At 40.3% G+C, this 19,056-nt stretch overlaps 1 protein-coding gene across 1 annotated transcript in view; it reads left to right on the top strand.

Moving 5' to 3' along the window:
* Positions 1-19,056, top strand: part of FBN2 (fibrillin 2) — a 213,084-nt gene that overhangs the window by 134,013 nt on the left and 60,015 nt on the right. Inside the window, exons 32-41 of the mRNA XM_075272282.1 lie at positions 530-652; positions 911-1,033; positions 3,430-3,555; positions 3,901-4,023; positions 6,809-6,931; positions 9,287-9,448; positions 10,089-10,157; positions 11,388-11,513; positions 12,021-12,146; positions 12,936-13,088. Coding sequence (XP_075128383.1) covers positions 530-652; positions 911-1,033; positions 3,430-3,555; positions 3,901-4,023; positions 6,809-6,931; positions 9,287-9,448; positions 10,089-10,157; positions 11,388-11,513; positions 12,021-12,146; positions 12,936-13,088 — 1,254 coding nt within the window. The remainder of the gene's footprint in view (positions 1-529; positions 653-910; positions 1,034-3,429; positions 3,556-3,900; positions 4,024-6,808; positions 6,932-9,286; positions 9,449-10,088; positions 10,158-11,387; positions 11,514-12,020; positions 12,147-12,935; positions 13,089-19,056) is intronic.

The raw sequence follows: 19,056 nt of genomic DNA, 5'->3' as shown, positions 1-19,056 counted from the left end.
ATATTCATTGTATGCAGACTCACCTGACTCTTCTCACCATGTCTACAACATATTTTAGTCATTGCCTGAGAAAAAACATTATGGTAGTACAAGGAGTAGTTTAGTAATTAAATGAAACCTTTCCAAACAGTACATTTGGAAAAAACATCAAACATGTACGGAAAATGGTTCTCCAGCTTATTCATGGCTTATGCATATACTTTTTGCAGGGAATTTTTTCCTAGATTTTATTACACCGTTTTTTCATCCTCTGCATATACTATACAGGGAATTATAGGAAATATAATCATTGCTTTTTTGATGATCTTCTGTACAAGATGGTCTCCCTTTTAACATCTGAGTATTGGTATGATAGACATTTGTCTTTATGATTTTCACAGTATAAAGATTCCCTATAGACATAATATTAAATCAGGACAGCTTTAGCACCATGACTTTGTGTCATGAACCTAACCCATCCATAAAATCTTAGAACTCTAATTGCTACCTTTGACAAACTCATATTGCTTTGTTCTAAATACTTTTTCAGATGTGGATGAGTGTGAGATTGGCGCTCACAATTGTGATCTACACGCTACATGTCTAAATGTACCAGGAAGCTTTAAATGTTCTTGCAAAGAAGGCTGGATTGGCAATGGGATAACATGTCACGGTAGGCATGATTACCAAATGTATCATATATTGGCAATGCAGAAAGTCTTCAAATGATCAATTCTATTTCCACCCACTGTGCATATAGCTCCACAGGAACATTAGTTTTCTCACACGCCATTTTATAATTATATGTGTACATTGAACATACTGCATTAAGTCTGATTTGGTGCCAGAAACTCAAGATATAATAAAATAATAATGGGAAATTATACATGGAGTTCTGCATGGTCCAACAAATCTCTATGCTTGTATGTAGACCTTGACGAATGTGCCAATGGAACTCACAGCTGCAGCATTTCTGCCAATTGTCTAAACACCCCTGGATCGTACAGGTGCTCCTGCATTGAAGGGTACACTGGAGATGGATTTTCGTGTTCAGGTAAAATTAATAGTTATTTCTTAGTGTTGTATTTTTTTCTTAACATATGGCAATCAATCTTACAATACTAATAGAACTTTTCCATAGAAAATGATGGTATTATATACAGTACTTTTTGGTTTGTCTAATAGAGTGAAACACTACCTGATAAATGTTAATCCAAGTGGATTACAATCCAGGCATTTGAATAGTGCCTGGAGAATCCTGTCCAAATCAAAAGCAAAATTCAGTAAAACATAAAGGGGTCGTCTAGGATGAAAAAACATTTTAACATTAAACTAAACACCCCCCTCCCCGCACCCTCATTTACTTTCTAAACTACTTTCATAAGCTAAACTTCATATTTACCATTATCGCTTGGACACTCACATGACTGCCCCAGGCACATCTTCATAGTATCTGGGGGTAACATACTACATCCCCCCTCTCTCTCCTCCCCCCTCCCTTCCCATCTCTTCCCCTCACTACACTGCTCCCCATCATACTTACCTTCCTTCCTGCCTCTTCCTGTGGTGGCATCATCAGCGACACGCAACCAGTAAATCTTTAATTCTAGCATGCACAATAGACTTACCAAGACATTGTGGGCTATTGCGCATGCACAACCTGCCTGGTGACATCACAAAAATGGCTGCAGGTGGTGAAGTGGGCAGGTTAGCTAGGGAAAATGGGAGGGGGAGTGTTTTGAAATTGAGGGGGACAGTGAGTGTGAGAGAGAGGTGTAATATGGAGATCTAGGACACTAATGATGGCTGCTGAGGGTTTAGTGGGTGGGCTAGCTAAGGAAACAGGGAGGGGTAAGTGTGTGAAAAAGGGAGGGGGTCATTTAGTGAGAGAGGGAGAAGCGAGGCATCATGGAACTTGTAGGAAACACAGAAGAAGAAATTAGGGATGTAAACAAATGCAGAGGATGCAAAGAGCTCTCTGAGAATTGATAAGGTATGTGGGGGCATTTTTTAACCCATTAGCAGCAACAACAGACCTTTTTAAAAAAAAAAAAAATTGCCCATAAAACCCATTTAAGGGTCATCAGGACTATGATATTAAGTTTCACTTCTTCCCATGAACAGATGTAATGTCACTTCCTGAGAAGTATAAGACAAACATAAAGATAGCCTTTCCTTAGATCAGCTGAAGAGTCTGTAACACTTGCAGGGCTGCAGCCTTTTCCCTGTGATGATGATATCACATTCATTGGTCTCATAGTACAGCAGCAGCTGAGTGCCATTCAAGTGAATGTAGTTGAGCTTCAATACCAAGCAGAGACCCTATGTAATGTACAACACAATTTGTACGCAATTTGTACAAGCTGTACAATTCAGTTGATAGGTCCCAGTGTTTACTTGAATTTTGAAGTTTAAACAGTTGATCTGTGGGTGTCCTGAGTGTCGGACCTCCACCAATCAGATATTGATGACCTCTCCTAAGTATAGGGCATTAATAGTTAACTCTCAGAAAATCCCTTTAATATTTTGAATACATTATATAAGTCTAAAGGATGCCCATGTAAATGAGTTTAACTTCAGCCAAACCCACCAATTTTTACAACAAATTTTTATAACAACAATTTTTACACAACTGTGATGTTTATAGGGGTACCCTAACTGTAATCCAATAGATATCTGGCAGTGGTGTACTCTCTTCTCCCAATTTAGAACGCATGCATGCTCTGTCAATTTTAGAATGCATAGGTATGAGTGTTGGGAGGGCTTGGAAGGAATGGTTGTCAGTTTATATCATTAAATGGAATATGGGCACCTTTAGGCAATAAATAGGGTTTGTATATGTGGGCATAATTTGGATGTACAGTTCATAACGAGTAGTTGTCAAAGCCAACCTTTTATTTGGGGTGCCCTATGCTGTAAGATGTGTTGCCTTCCCCAGTTTGGTGTTTAGTCTAACAATGTAGAAACAGTCCCATTACGGAACCTGAATAACAGAGGCAAACATTGGCCAAATAACCTTTTCATACAGTTGGTTGTCATCTAATAATCGATGATTTAGACCCCCAAGAACTTCACACTAGTGCATCAATGTCTACTCTGTTTACTCTGTAGATCAAAAAGATTTATCACTTTCATTAAAAAGTATAAAAGAAAACTTTACCTGATATCTATCAACAGAATCATTACTTTAAATGATGGGATTAGCTGTCACACTAGCTTCCTTTATGTAAAACCAGAGCCAAACCGGCTGCCAAAAAGAAATTGTTGTTGAGGATCAGATTTACTATACAGATGTACAGCAAGAGGTGTTGTGTTTCAGGTCATGGTGTCTAGTCACTGGCCATTTGCCTTAATCTTCCTGTTGAAAGCTGAAAGAAAAATGTCCTTTATTATTACACAATATTTGAGGGTGGAATGTAACAGGTCACCGTATTTTCTTGTCACGTACAGATGTTGATGAGTGTGCGGAAAATGTTAATCTGTGTGAGAATGGACAATGCTTGAATATCCCCAGCTCATTTCGATGTGAATGTGAGATGGGCTTCACTCCAGCTCCCGACAGCAAATCCTGCCAAGGTAAGTCCATGACTTTTTTTTATTCCAGCTACTTAACATTTGGATTGACCTTGTTTAAATAGAAGTTATATGAAAGACTTGGAAGGACATCAACCTGGGAGCAGTAGGTAGAGTAATACAATATCTGATACTTTCCGGTTGACTACAATCATTTAGATATTTGCAAAAGAACAACAAAGTACGTTTGATCTCTAAAGTAATTTTCCAAATTATTATTTGCTCACATCTTTTTTAGCACAATGCAGTTTTGTGTGTGAGAGGGTACATAAAGGGCAGTGCTTAAAAACTTGAATTTTACACAATTGCAGTAACACAAGTTTCTTTATTTTATATTGCTACTTTTAGATATTAATGAGTGCTATTTCGAGAATATTTGTGTGTTTGGGACCTGTCGAAATCTCCCAGGAATGTTCCAATGTGTTTGTGATGATGGTTATGAATTGGACCGTTCCGGAGGAAATTGCACAGGTATGTACCGTAAGAAATGGTTCATTTTGTAGGATGATGTTATTAATAAAATGGACTGAATCCTGTTGAGACAAATCTATTAGTTATATACTGAGGCCTGCGCATAATTATTATGTCTTTATGTTATTTCTCTGCCCTTAGTACCAGATTAGAATAAATAACGCAGGTATATTGTAATATTTGTTAATTTGTTCATTACTAAAGGGTTTGTCTGGTCAGACAAAAAGTTGTAAAGCAGTGAAGAACAAAATAAACAGCATTTACTAATATACCTTAAGTACCGTATAGTTTTTTATGGCTGGACAATGCCTTTAATTCTTCTTCTCGGTTCGTCTAGTTAAATCAAGGTACGTAAAAGTAAAAACTATGAAATATAAGCAGTATCATACACAATGATCAGACAGCTAGGCACCTTACCTGAATGTCAAACAAACACGAGAACCAACAGATTCCTCTTTTCTGTCCTATGCCCTTAAGAGGATTCCTACTTAAAGGGACTCTGTCATTGGGAAAAGTCATTTTTAATTAATCACATCCTTGCATAGCCTTTAGAAAGTCTATTCCACACCTACCTTTAGTATGTAAATCGTCTCAGTAGTTTCTGAATAAGTCCATTTTTATTCATATGCTAATTAGACTGGTGCACAATGCATCATGCACCCCCTTTTCTATTGTTTCCTATGGGAGTATACAGCACAGGCTGCTGATGATGATGACTCAGCTTCCTGTTTGCACACACACATAGGAGATAATAGCAGAGACGAGTGCTGCTGGGAACTTCCTGTGCTGGCTGGAAGCTCATTAGCATATAAATAAAAACAGACTTATTCAGAAACCACTGAGGCAAACTACATACTAAAGGTAAGTGTGAAATAGCATTTCTAAAGGCTATGCAAGAATGTGATTAGTTAAAAATTACTTTTCAAAGTGATAGAGCCCCTTTAATTCTTAATACTGATGTTGAAACATGAAGAACGGTATAACCCCCGTATAGATGGTCAATGTTATCTTTAACTAGAGATGAGCGAACAGTAAAATGTTCGAGGTTCAATATTCGTTTAGAGCAGCCCCTCAATATTCGACTACTCGAATCGAATATTGAACCCTATTATAGCCTATGGGGGGAAAATGCTCGTTTCAGGGGTAGGCAATGTTCGATCAAATTATACTTACCAAGTTCACGAGTGAGGGTCGGGCTGGATCCTCCGTGCAGTCTTCTCCTTGAAGGGTCCCCGCAGCGTCTTCCGGCTCTTCATTCACTCTGCCAGGCATCGGGCCTGGGCAGAGCCGACTGAGCATGCCTACACTACAAGCGGACATGCGCAGTCGGCTCTGCCCAGGCCAGATGCCTGGCAGAGTGGATGAAGAGCCGGAAGACGCTGCGGGGAAGCTGCATGGAGAAGACTTCTAAAGGTAGGAGAAGAACCAGCATTGATTGACCGACTGTATAGCATACGGCCAATCAATGCTGGTTCTGCATCGAACTTTTACATTCGAACAGCGAGTGGTATTCGATCGAGTACGAGTATTTCGAATACCGTAGTATTCGATCGAACACCTTCTCGATCGAGTACTACTCGCTCATCTCTATCTTTAACCTTCAGACTCTACAATAATGCTGTATGGATTCTATAACTTTGTGGGCTACAATGATAGTTGGGCAAGATCGTATAGTGGCTTGATGTAGATACTATTGAAAGATATGTTTATAACTAAGGCCTGGTTCATATCTGTGTTCGGTAATCGGTTCGGGGAGTCTACATGGGGATCCCCTGAACGGACTAACGTATGCATTGGCAAGTGGTGAGCTTATGAAAGCACACAGACCCCATAGACTATAATGGGGTTTGTGTGCGTTCTGCTCGGTACCCGCATGGAACATGTGGACAGAAAAGTACATCATGATCTACTTTCCTGTCCACATGACTAGTGCGGAGACCTCACAGAAAGCACACAGACCCCATTATAGTCTATGGGGTCCATGTGCTTTCACTGCTCTCTGCTTGTCAATGGATTCAGTAGTCCATTCGGGGGGGTCCCCATGTGGACTCCCCAAATGGATTACCAAATGCAGATGTGAACCAGGCCTTGCTTTTCATGACAATGACATGGATGACATGGAAGTCTGAATCAAGACCACAGAAATGATCACCAGATCGCCAAAATTCCTTAAAATTAGAGCATTCTTGATTCTTGGTGTTATTGGACCTTAGGGCCTACTGTAGAGCATCAAAAACATAGATACACAGGAAAATAGAGTGTCTGAAACACAGGTCTTAACAGACACAGATGTGTAAATAAGGAGGTTAAGGAACGCAAAGCCATGGAACACAAAACTTGAGCTGGGCACAGGATCACTGACACATAATCCTCAACCTTAGTAACTTGGAACTACTGAATTGCAGGGTCTATATGCATATCTTCAGGAATATGAAGCTACAGATTGGTTGGACACACAGTATCCAGGCTTTGCTCTACTTAACACCTGGCTTATATTGCTGGTGAGGACTGCAGCCAATAAACTATAAGTAAGACGACTATCAACAAATCAGCCAGAAAGACACCAGATACTAAAGATACAGGACAAAAACAATATATTTCCTGACAGGGTGGAGGGAAAACATTAAAGGCACTTGTTTTATTTAATCCTTGCGGAAACCATTGCATGTGCCAATTCAGAGGACAATGGGAATTTATAATTTGGCAGCGACCAAAAATATATTATAGAATTTATATGTTACTGTATATTCATTATTCTAACAATATCTATCATTGTTTTCTGCAGATGTGGATGAATGTGCAGATCCAATCAACTGTGTTAATGGCTTCTGTGTTAATACTCCTGGGAGATATGAATGTAACTGTCCACCTGACTTTCAGCTTAACCCCACTGGTGTGGGCTGTGTAGGTAAGATGAAAAGTACTTAAAATTCCAAATACCATGATGCCTATAAAGCTTACTCACAGGGTTTCCATCTCTTTTAATGGAAGCAATTGTCAAGTAGAAAATCATTTATAAAAGCAAAATGCTTATAGGGGAAACATAGCCTTGGGCATCAAAACGCATGAAGGCGACAAATTGCAGAAAAGCTATGTTTTTGTGTTTTTTTATTGCCAATTTTGATTCAGTTTTTTGAGTGACTTCAAAAGGAGTAGGAAATATAAAAGATTAATTTACACTTCTCCATTCTGTTAAATCCATTTCTAGCTTTGGCTCAAAAACCCTCCACAAGATTTGCAGCAAAAAAATATTTAAGGCTGTGGTCCAAAGTTGCAGAGACGCAGCGTTTTTTGGAGCAGATTTTGATGCAGTTTCTTGAGCCAAAGTCAGGAGGGTATTTAACAGAAATGAAAGTCTGAGAGTTTCCTATATATTTTTTTATTTGTTTTTCAAGCCACTACTGGCTTTGGCTCAAAAAAATGTAGCAAAATCTGCAACAAAAAATAAAGCGTTTCTGCAATGTGGGGCTTGGTTCACATTTGCATTCGGTATTCCGTTTGGGGGGAGTCTGCTTGGAGACCCCCTGAATGGAATACCGAACGCATTGACAAGCGGTGAGCTTATGAAAACACACGGACCTCATAGACTATAATGGGAAAAATAGAAAAAGTTCCACCGGCAACTCTCCATCTTACAATAAAATATAACTTTTAATAGTGATCATAAAATGACAAAAAAATGACACGATTGAATGAAAAAAATGAAAAAGAAAAAAAAAAACGTGTTGGAGTTTTTTTAGGTTTTTTTTTTTATTTTCCATTTTTTTCATTCAATCATGTATCATTTTTTTGTCATTTTATGATCACTATTAAAAGTTATATTTTATTGTAAGACGGAGAGTTGCCGGTGGAACTTTTTTCTATTTTTCTGAAATTAATGGCACTTTAGGAGTAAAGTGCATGCCGTGCACCCCAAAGATTATCATCGTCTATCATATATACCAGAGGTGAGCAGAACTATTTTTTCTTTATCTATCTAGATATAATGGGGTCTGTGTGTTTTCTGCGTGGTGTCCGCATGAGTCATGCGGAGAGGAAAGTAGTTCATGAAGTACTTTTCTCTCTGCATGTTCCATGGAGACATCGCGTGGAAAACAAACACACCCCATTATAATCTATGGCATCCACGTGCTTTCATAAGCTCACTGCTTGTCAATGCTTTTGGTACTCCATAGGGGGGTCCACAAGCAGACTCCCCGACAGAATACCAAAAGCAGATGTGAACCGGGCCTAAGCCTTGTTTACAAGAATGTATCATGTTTAACCTCCCGTTTTCCAATGATGAGGCTGGTGGATATGTGTAACACTGGCATTGTATAGGATGATCTGTGTACATAATAATATATATGTTAGGCCTTCCATAAACACATGGGACCATACTTATTAATAGTTGTGGATTTTACACCATATACAAAATATATGTACATATAAGAAGACTCTTAATAAACCTGGTGCATTTGTCAGTTGTCAGCTTAATAATCTGTTAAAGATAGGCTTAACTTTACACTGTAGTCATATAGTTGTGACTGTAAAATGTTACATGTCAGGATTCTGTGTAGCCTCAGCCTTAGGCCCATGTCTGCTTCTAAATATAATGTATGTTTTGTATTAGGCATATTTAGTGAAACTGGTAGAAAATATAATAAAAGTGTTTCTATTAAAGGGAAATATGCACACCTGCTTTTGTTTAACTAGTCATTCTGCAATGCCACGACGTACAAAAACTTTCCAACACTTGAGGAATCGTATTGTAGCCAATTTGTTTGTCTTCCTAAATTCAGTCTTTCTGGTTTGCCAGCTCTGTTTTTGGAAGTATTCGCTCTTAATGACTGATCTCTTGACCTGTCCAGATGCCATAATTTTTAGGCTAAGCGCTTTAAGTCTGCAGGGAGGCAGACGCTGAGCATTTGGCTTCCTTTGAAAGCTTCAGATTTAATTAGAACATTGTTCAGAAGTTGACCTGGAGTAAAACCAAACTATGACAAATACTTTAGTACAGTAATATTATTTATACTCCTACTTTCAAGCATTACGGTTAGCCTGCAAGCCCAAAAGTCATACAGTAAGTGGAACTTGCAGACAATCACACCTATTCATTCACTATGGTGTCTAATAAAATGTTCTCCTAATCCTGAAAAAGTATAGATGCCAAATATTAGCTGCAGAAAGGAGGCAATAATTCAGAAACAGTGCAGCATTCAGACACAGTCAGCTCTTTATTCCTTCATTCATTGCACAATAGATCATCTCTGTTTCTCCTCAGATACAAGAGTGGGCAATTGTTATCTAAACCATGGACCTCGTGGCGATGGAACCATCTCCTGCAGTACAGAGATTGGTGTTGGTGTGAGCAGGTCATCATGCTGCTGCTCTCTTGGAAGGGCGTGGGGAAACCCTTGTGAGATATGTCCACCGGTTAACAGCTGTAAGAACTAATCTCATTCTTATTTCTTTAGTGACACTTAAGTCAGTTCATTATTTTGGTGCAGATTGTCTGAAATTGATCCACTCCCCCTTGTAGGGCAATGTAAAGCAATGTGATGCAAGTCTTGTGCACCAATTGTTTGTTACCAGATATAGCAGAATTCTGGTCCGTGTTCATTAGTAAATCTCTCTGAATATGTTTTTCACAGATAGATTACTATATAGCTTTCACTTGGCCAGGTCTGTTTATTTGGTTACAACATACTGTACATACTGTATTATGTGTATGGGTGCCTCCAAACTTTCCTCTGAGATATAATGATGAAGATATAAGAATCGGCCATTTTGTATTTCAGCACTCATCTTTTTGTTCTGTGAGAACATAAACATAAACGAATCCTAGAATTGTCTTACAGGGATTTATTCACTTCCCCCCACTGACAACACATTCACAAGTATGGGGAAGACGGGAGGAACAATTGTCAGATAAGGCTTCACCTAACAGCTATTGTAGGTGTATGCACACATTTAGTATGCAACTATATCCTAGTCAAATAATAGCGATCCTTGAAGAGGCTAAAAATAATGTATAAGATATTTGAAAGCTTAACTATATACTGAACCTCGGTGTTTGTTTTCAGCTGAATATAATACTTTGTGCCCTGGCGGAGAAGGTTTCAGACCTAACCCTATTACCATTCTTTTAGAAGGTAAGATTTCTTATAAAAGAGCTGGTGAGCACTGATTCATTTTAAGAAACAGATCATTGAGAGCATTTGATATGTTCACACTACTGTTACTACAGTCTGTTACTGTCACCCATCATAGGATGAGGCCCCTCCATCTGGGTCTTTTACCATTGACTACAATGTAAAAAAAACATGACAGATAATTTCTTCCGTTATGTTTGTCTACTTTTATAATGGAAGAAAACATCTTGCATGCAGGACTTTTTGTTCCATCAGAAAAGTAAAAACCATGACTGAAGAAAGCTTTTACATGGACGTGAATGCAGATGGACGCCATACAGAGCGAACCCTGTCTGTAGCTGTCGTTTAATGTCCATTTTTCTCATCTATTGATAGATAAGAACAATGGACATTAAATAAAAGTAGTATTTGTCCATCCTTAGAGTTTATGTATTAAAACTGGAATATTAAACTATGAGTACAAATGTGAATTGAGATAGCGATAGCAATTTATTCTTTTGTATGTACAAAGTTGTGAATATTGTAAGTCGACCTCAGAGTAATTTCATGATAGAAACTTACTATATCCCTACCCTTCTCCATTTAAACTACGGAGGAATGCTATGCAGCATGGAAAATCAGCATTAAGCTTGACTAGACTTCTTGGACTGTGTCAGCCTACTTGTGGAAAGAAGAATTGAATCCAAAAAAGCTGCAAAGTGTATCCATGAATTGTGTTTGCATTTGGGTGGAGTAAAGTATCTGCAGTCTGTAGCCGGGAGGCTTTCATTTTTTATGTGTAGATCTTTATTTTATACAGAGGTGAGAGGTAAGGTGATAAAATTTGGTTTATGATGTGTCTTAGGTTCGTTTCACACAGCCATAATAAGATCTATGTAGGGTTGTGACCTAAAGTCTTTGTGGTTCTATTGAACTAAGCTTAGATTATCATTAGATTCCATGGTGGTCTAAGTTCATGTAATACTATTTCCATAATATATATATAGTTACAGAGTCATTACATTGCACTTCTTGTAGAACCATGGGGTGGTACAGTACAGTATATACTTTGTTAATAATAGTAAAAAGCTGTACAATGAACCTGTACAATGTTAAATTATGCCTAAGGATTCAGCAAGATATAAAGCTATAAAATAGAAATAGAATAGAAATAATTACGTTTTTTCAGAAACATCCTTATACTAACACTACACATTGTTTTATAATTAATATTGTTTTTTCTTACTTTAGATATCGATGAGTGCCAGGAATTACCAGGTCTATGCCAGGGTGGGAACTGTATTAATACATTTGGAAGCTTTCAGTGTGAATGTCCGCAAGGTTACTACCTCAGTGAGGAAACTCGAATATGTGAAGGTAACTGCATATAGAAATGAATAAAGATGATAGATGTTGGTGTAGTCATACTTGAAAATTTACAGCTCCCTGCAACTACTATATTACACCCTTTTCTTAATCTACAGTATTGTACAGACAGTATGCTATCAAAATATTTACAAAATATCAATTTCTGCACAAATTTTTTGTAATATGTAAAGATCTATTCAAACATGATAAATGGCTGTATGGTGGTTTTTAGCCGCTATCACGTGGTTGCATTAAATTCAATTAATTACAAAGGGGCTAGTCACAGAAATGTTTATTTGAGATTGTTTTTTGTTTTTTTTAATGGGGCATCAAATATTAGAAGATGTCCTATTTTTGCCTGTTTCATAGCTTCAAATCTATGAGAGAGCCATGAAAATAGGTGCAAAACTTCTCTGGATAAAGCCTAAATTTCAGTATTTATTGCACATCTTTATCCTATATTTTTATCCCTTATCTTTTTTACTAAATATTGATTGACTCTTGGGTTACTTTTAGATATTGATGAATGTGTCACCAATCCCGGAGTCTGTGGTCCAGGAATATGCTACAATACTTTAGGAAACTTTACATGCATATGTCCTCCAGAGTACATGCAAGTCAATGGTGGGCACACCTGTATGGGTAAGTTCCTCAGAATTAGTCTTTGTTTCAATAAGCTAAATGTATTGAAATGTAAACTTTTTGACAATCAACATCAAACGGAGAACACAAGAGAAGTTATATAGTTGATCATAGATCATAAGGCTCACCACTTTTCAACCATAGTTGGATTTATGGTCTGTATGCAACTTTCCAATATTCATCAATTTGATGTAGGTAACAATATCAATGAATATCTATTCAATATCTGCTGCATCTGTACAGTATGAATGACCCCATATATTACCTAATTCTTACTAATTTGTAATGAAGGGGTACAAGGCCCATGGCCATCTGGAGATGGGGGGGGGGTGTTAAAAATATCAAATATTCACCTTTCATGGGTTTCTGACAGTCCTCAGCATCTCTTCCAGCGTTTGAGTAAAATCATGTGTCCCAGACATCATTGCTGGGGCTTGTGACTGGGATAATGATGTCATTGTGCCCACATGACCTCAGAGGACCCAGTAGTGATGCCTGGGGCACATGACCTTGATAATAGGCAGAAGAATACCAAAGAAGATTCTGAAGAGAGCTGAATGGAGCAAGGATGCCCAGGAGAGGTGAGGTAAGGTGAATATAAGTGTTTGTTATATTTAATCACGTCCCCTGGGCCTCTACTTATTTTACTCATGGGCCTAAGGATAGTGTAAGAAGCAAAAAGTGTAGGTAAAATATTGATGTGGTGAATCTGTTTTTGAACAAGTTTATAAACTGTTGCTAATTTTTAAAATTTGGTTCAATGCAAAAATGTGTTATAATATGTTACAGATATGAGGAAGAGTTATTGTTACAGGACTTACAATGGAACCATGTGTGAAAATGAACTGCCTTTTAATGTCACAAAAAAGATGTGCTGCTGTACATATAATATCGGCAAAGCCTGGAGTAAGCCTTGTGAACCGTGTCCAACTCCTGGAACAGGTACAGAACATGATGTAATTCAGCTCCTTCTCTATATCTGCCTTCACATTTCCACTGTTCATCATCTTTGTTCTGGCATTGTCTATTCCCCCTTCCCTTCCTATGTCTATTAATCATGTTCTAATAACCAAGAAAATAAAAATCTATTTTTATGTCCTATGATATACAGCATAGTATATCCAAGTCTACCAAGTTATAGATAGATTATGACCATGCTCAACAGTTGTAAATTCACCGTTTGTGGACTGGTTTTATGTGCCTTCTTAGTACAGTACAGCACAGCCTCCATCCACTGCTGTACAGGCTCTTTTAGGAGAGATACACTCTTTTAGAAGTAGTATTTTAAGGGGAGACCTTCTTACATATGGATTAAGCATACCACAATCTTTATTTTCAGATTTCTATGCAATCTAACATAAGAAGGTCTGTATGAGTTGTTGAGAAGTCTCTGTAGAGACTTTATTGACCTTTGGTTATTATTTATTTATTTATTTAGCTTGCTTATATAGCGCCATCATATTACAGATGTCAATCACTGTCCCATAAAGGGCTCACAATCTACATTACTTATCAGTATGTTTTTGGAGTGTGGAAGGAAACTGGAGTACCCGGAGGAAACCCACGCAAACATCGAGAGAACATACAAACTCCTTGCAGATGTTGTCCTTGACAAGATAAATAATACACAACACTTCATCTTCAACACTTACTGCAAAACACATTGCTAAGGCTAGGTTCACACCTTCGCCTGCTCTCCATTCTGGACTTCTGTCCCCGAATCTACTTAGAAATGCAAAGAGAAAAGTCCTGCAAGAAGGACTTTTCTCTTCGTATTTGTTTGCATTTTTAGGGTGGAAACCGGGTAGAAACCCAGTGGACCCCATTATAGCCTATGGGGTCCACAGATTTCCACGGGTTTCCATTTTACGAGTCCCCAAACGGACCCGATAAAAGGAAACCTGAACGCAGGTGTGAACCTAGCGTAGGTATTAACTGAGCAGAGGAAAACGTCAGGAAAGATGGCAGCCCCCATAATAATGTACAGGAAATAGAATTAAAAAAATCTACAATCAGAAAATAAAAACAGATAAGGAAAAAGTTTTATATTTCTCTATCTGGTTTTGATACAAATGTAAAAAAGGGTTACACTTTCCTTTTAAACAAGTGTTTATGAGTAGAGATGAGCGAACAGTGTTCTATCGAACTCATGTTCGATCGGATATTAGGCTGTTCGGCATGTTCGAATCGAATCGAACACCGCGTGGTAAAGTGCGCCATTACTCGATTCCCCTCCCACCTTCCCTGGCGCCTTTTTTGCTCCAATAACAGCGCAGGGTAGGTGGGACAGGAACTACGACACCGGTGACGTTGAAAAAAGTAGGCAAAACCCATTGGCTGCCGAAAACATGTGACCTCTAATTTAAAAGAACAGCGCCGCCCAGCTTCGCGTCATTCTGAGCTTGCAATTCACCGGGGACGGAGGTTTCCGTCCAGCTAGCTAGGGGTTAGATTCTGGGTAGGCAGGGACAGGCTAGATAGGAAGGAGAAGACAACCAACAGCTCTTATAAGAGCTAAATTCCAGGGAGAAGCTTGTCAGTGTAACGTGGCACTAACGGGCTCAATCGCCGCAACCCAGCTTTCCCAGGATCCTGAATGGAATACACTGTCAGTGTATTCCCGTATACCCAATATATACCCCGATACCCGTTCCAACGGTGTGCCCCCCCACCTTCACCCCAGAAATACCCTGCAAGTCCCCTAGCAATAGAATTGGGGCTATATACACCCACAATTTTTACTACTGGTATACAGTGCCATTGTCTGACTGGGAATTCAAAGAATATATTGGGAATACAAATACCCTCATTTCTTGCTACTGCCATATAGTGCCAGTTTCTGACTGGTAATTCAAAGAATATATTGTGGTTATAAATACCCTCATTTCTTGCTACTGCCATATAGTGCCAGTTTCTGACTGGTAATTCAAAGAATATATTGGGGTTACGTGCACCCACAATTTTTACTACTGGTATACAGTGCCATTGTCTGACTGGGAATTCAAAGAATATATTGGGAATACAAATACCCTCATTTCTTGCAACTGCCATATAGTGCCAGTTTCTGACTGGTAATTCAAAGAATATATTGTGGTTACGTGCACCCACAATTTTTACTACTGGTATACAGTGCCATTGTCTGACTGGGAATTCAAAGAATATATTGGGAATACAAATACCCTCATTTCTTGCTACTGCCATATAGTGCCAGTTTCTGACTGGTAATTCAAAGAATATATTGTGGTTACGTGCACCCACAATTTTTACTACTGGTATACAGTGCCATTGTCTGACTGGGAATTCAAAGAATATATTGGGAATACAAATACCCTCATTTCTTGCTACTGCCATATAATGCCAGTTTCTGACTGGTAATTCAAAGAATATATTGGGGTTACGTGCACCCACAATTTTTACTACTGGTATACAGTGCCATTGTCTGACTGGGAATTCAAAGAATATATTGGGAATACAAATACCCTCATTTCTTGCTACTGCCATATAGTGCCATTGTCTGACTGGGAATTCAAAGAATATATTGGGGTTATAAATACCCTCATTTCTTGCTACTGCCATATTGTGCCAGTTTCTGACTGGTAATTCAAAGAATATATTGTGGTTACGTGCACCCACAATTTTTACTACTGGTATACAGTGCCATTGTCTGACTGGGAATTCAAAGAATATATTGGGGTTATAAATACCCTCATTTCTTGCTACTGCCATATAGTGCCAGTTTCTGACTGGGAATTCAAAGAATATATTGGGGTTACGTGCACCCACAATTTTTACTACTGGTATACAGTGCCATTGTCTGACTGGGAATTCAAAGAATATATTGGGGTTATAAATACCCTCATTTCTTGCTACTGCCATATAGTGCCAGTTTCTGACTGGGAATTCAAAGAATATATTGGGGTTATAAATACCCTCATTTCTTGCTACTGCCATATAGTGCCAGTTTCTGACTGGGAATTCAAAGAATATATTGGGGTTATAAATACCCTCATTTCTTGCTACTGCCATATAGTGCCAGTTTCTGACTGGGAATTCAAAGAATATATTGGGGTTACGTGCACCCACAATTTTTACTACTGGTATACAGTGCCATTGTCTGACTGGGAATTCAAAGAATATATTGGGAATACAAATACCCTCATTTCTTGCTACTGCCATATAGTGCCAGTTTCTGACTGGTAATTCAAAGAATATATTGTGGTTACGTGCACCCACAATTTTTACTACTGGTATACAGTGCCATTGTCTGACTGGGAATTCAAAGAATATATTGGGAATACAAATACCCTCATTTCTTGCTACTGCCATATAGTGCCAGTTTCTGACTGGTAATTCAAAGAATATATTGGGGTTACGTGCACCCACAATTTTTACTACTGGTAGACAGTGCCATTGTCTGACTGGGAATTCAAAGAATATATTGGGGTTATAAATACCCTCATTTCTTGCTACTGCCATATAGTGCCAGTTTCTGACTGGGAATTCAAAGAATATATTGGGGTTACGTGCACCCACAATTTTTACTACTGGTATACAGTGCCATTGTCTGACTGGGAATTCAAAGAATATATTGGGGTTATAAATACCCTCATTTCTTGCTACTGCCATATAGTGCCAGTTTCTGACTGGGAATTCAAAGAATATATTGGGGTTACGTGCACCCACAATTTTTACTACTGGTATACAGTGCCATTGTCTGACTGGGAATTCAAAGAATATATTGGGGTTATAAATACCCTCATTTCTTGCTACTGCCATATAGTGCCAGTTTCTGACTGGTAATTCAAAGAATATATTGTGGTTACGTGCACCCACAATTTTTACTACTGGTATACAGTGCCATTGTCTGACTGGGAATTCAAAGAATATATTGGGGTTATAAATACCCTCATTTCTTGCTACTGCCATATAGTGCCAGTTTCTGACTGGGAATTCAAAGAATATATTGGGGTTACGTGCACCCACAATTTTTACTACTGGTATACAGTGCCAATTTCTAACTAGGAATTCAAAATGCGCAAGGCTCCCGGAAAGGGACGTGGACGAGGCCGTGGGCGAGGTCGGGGGAATGGTTCTGGGGAGCAAGGTAGCAGTGAAGCCACAGGGCGTCCCGTGCCTACTCCTGTGGGACAGCAAGCATTGCGCCACTCCACAGTGCCAGGGTTGCTTGCCACATTAACTAAACTGCAGGGTACAAACCTTAGTAGGCCCGAGAACCAGGAACAGGTCTTGCAATGGCTGTCAGAGAACGCTTACAGCACATTGTCCAGCAGCCAGTCAGACTCTGCCTCCTCTCCTCCTATTACCCAACAGTCTTGTCTTCCTTCCTCCCAAAATTCCGAAGCTTTACAGAACAATAACCCAAACTGTCCCTGCTCCCCAGAGCTGTTCTCCGCTCCTTTCATTGTCCCTCAACCTGCCTCTCCACGTCACGATTCCACGAACCTAACAGAGGAGCATCTGTGTCCAGATGCTCAAACACTAGAGTCTCCTCCATCTCCGTTCGATTTGGTGGTGGATGACCAGCAACCCACCCTCATCGACGATGATGTGACGCAGTTGCCGTCAGGGCATCCAGTTGACCGGTGCATTGTGCGGGAGGAGGAGATGAGACAGGAGTTGGAAGAGGAAGTGGTGGATGATGAGGACACTGACCCGACCTGGACAGGGGGGATGTCAAGCGGGGAAAGTAGTGTGGATGTTGAGGCAGGTGCAGCACCAAAAAGGGTAGCTAGAGGCAGAGGCAGAGGTCAGCAGCTTAGGCGAAGCCAGGCCACACCCGGAATCTCCCAAGATGTTCCAGTTCGTACCCAGCCCCGAAAAACTCCCACCTCGAGGGCACGTTTCTCGAAGGTGTGGAGTTTTTTCAAGGAATGCGCCGAGGACAGATATAGTGTTGTCTGCACAATTTGCCTCTCGAAATTGATTAGGGGCTCTGAGAAGAGCAACCTGTCCACCACTTCAATGCGCCGTCATTTGGAATCCAAGCACTGGAATCAGTGGCAGGCAGCAACGGCAGGACAAAGGCCGCCTGCCGTTCACGCCACTGCCACTGCCTCTGCCACTGCCTCTGCCTCTGCCACTGCCACTGCTGACTGTGCTGGCGATGCACTCCAGAGGACGAGCCAGGACACCACTTCATCTGCCTCCGCCACTTTGTTGACTTCTACCTCATCCTCCCCTGGTCCTGTCATATCTCCTTCTCCTGCACCATCAAAGGCACCATCAGGCGTTTCTTTACAACAACCCACCATCTCTCAGACATTGGAGCGGCGGCAGAAATACACTGCTAACCACCCACACGCGCAAGCCTTGAACGCCAACATCGCTAAACTGCTGGCCCAGGAGATGTTGGCGTTCGGCTTGTTGAAACTCCCGCCTTCCTGGACCTGATGGCAACTGCGGCACCTCGCTATGCCGTCCCTAGCCGTCACTACTTCTCCCGGTGTGCCGTCCCCGCCTTGCACCAGCACGTGTCACTCAACATCAGGCGGGCCCTTAGTTCCGCGCTTTGCACAAAGGTCCACTTGACCACCGACGCGTGGACAAGTGCATGCGGACAGGGACGCTACATTTCACTGACGGCACACTGGGTGAATGTAGTTGAGGCTGGGACTGCTTCCCAAACTGGCCCGGTGTACCTCGTCTCCCCGCCTAACATTCCTGGCAGGGACACGAGAAGAACACCCCCCTCCTCCTCCTCCTCTACCGCCTCCTCCTCCGCCACCGCCTCCTCCTCCGCCACCGCCTCCTCCTCCGCTGTTAGATTGACCCCAGCTACGAGTTGGAAACGTTGCAGCACTGGCGTTGGTAGACGTCATCAGGCTGTGCTGAAGCTGATCAGCTTGGGGGACAGACAGCACACTGCCTCCGAGGTGAGGGATGCCCTCCT

This window comes from Leptodactylus fuscus, chromosome 1, assembly GCF_031893055.1.
Source record: "Leptodactylus fuscus isolate aLepFus1 chromosome 1, aLepFus1.hap2, whole genome shotgun sequence".
Lineage (NCBI taxonomy): Eukaryota > Metazoa > Chordata > Amphibia > Anura > Leptodactylidae > Leptodactylus > Leptodactylus fuscus.
The sequence above is the reverse complement of the archived record's forward strand: the minus strand, read 5'-3'. Positions and strand labels throughout refer to the sequence as shown.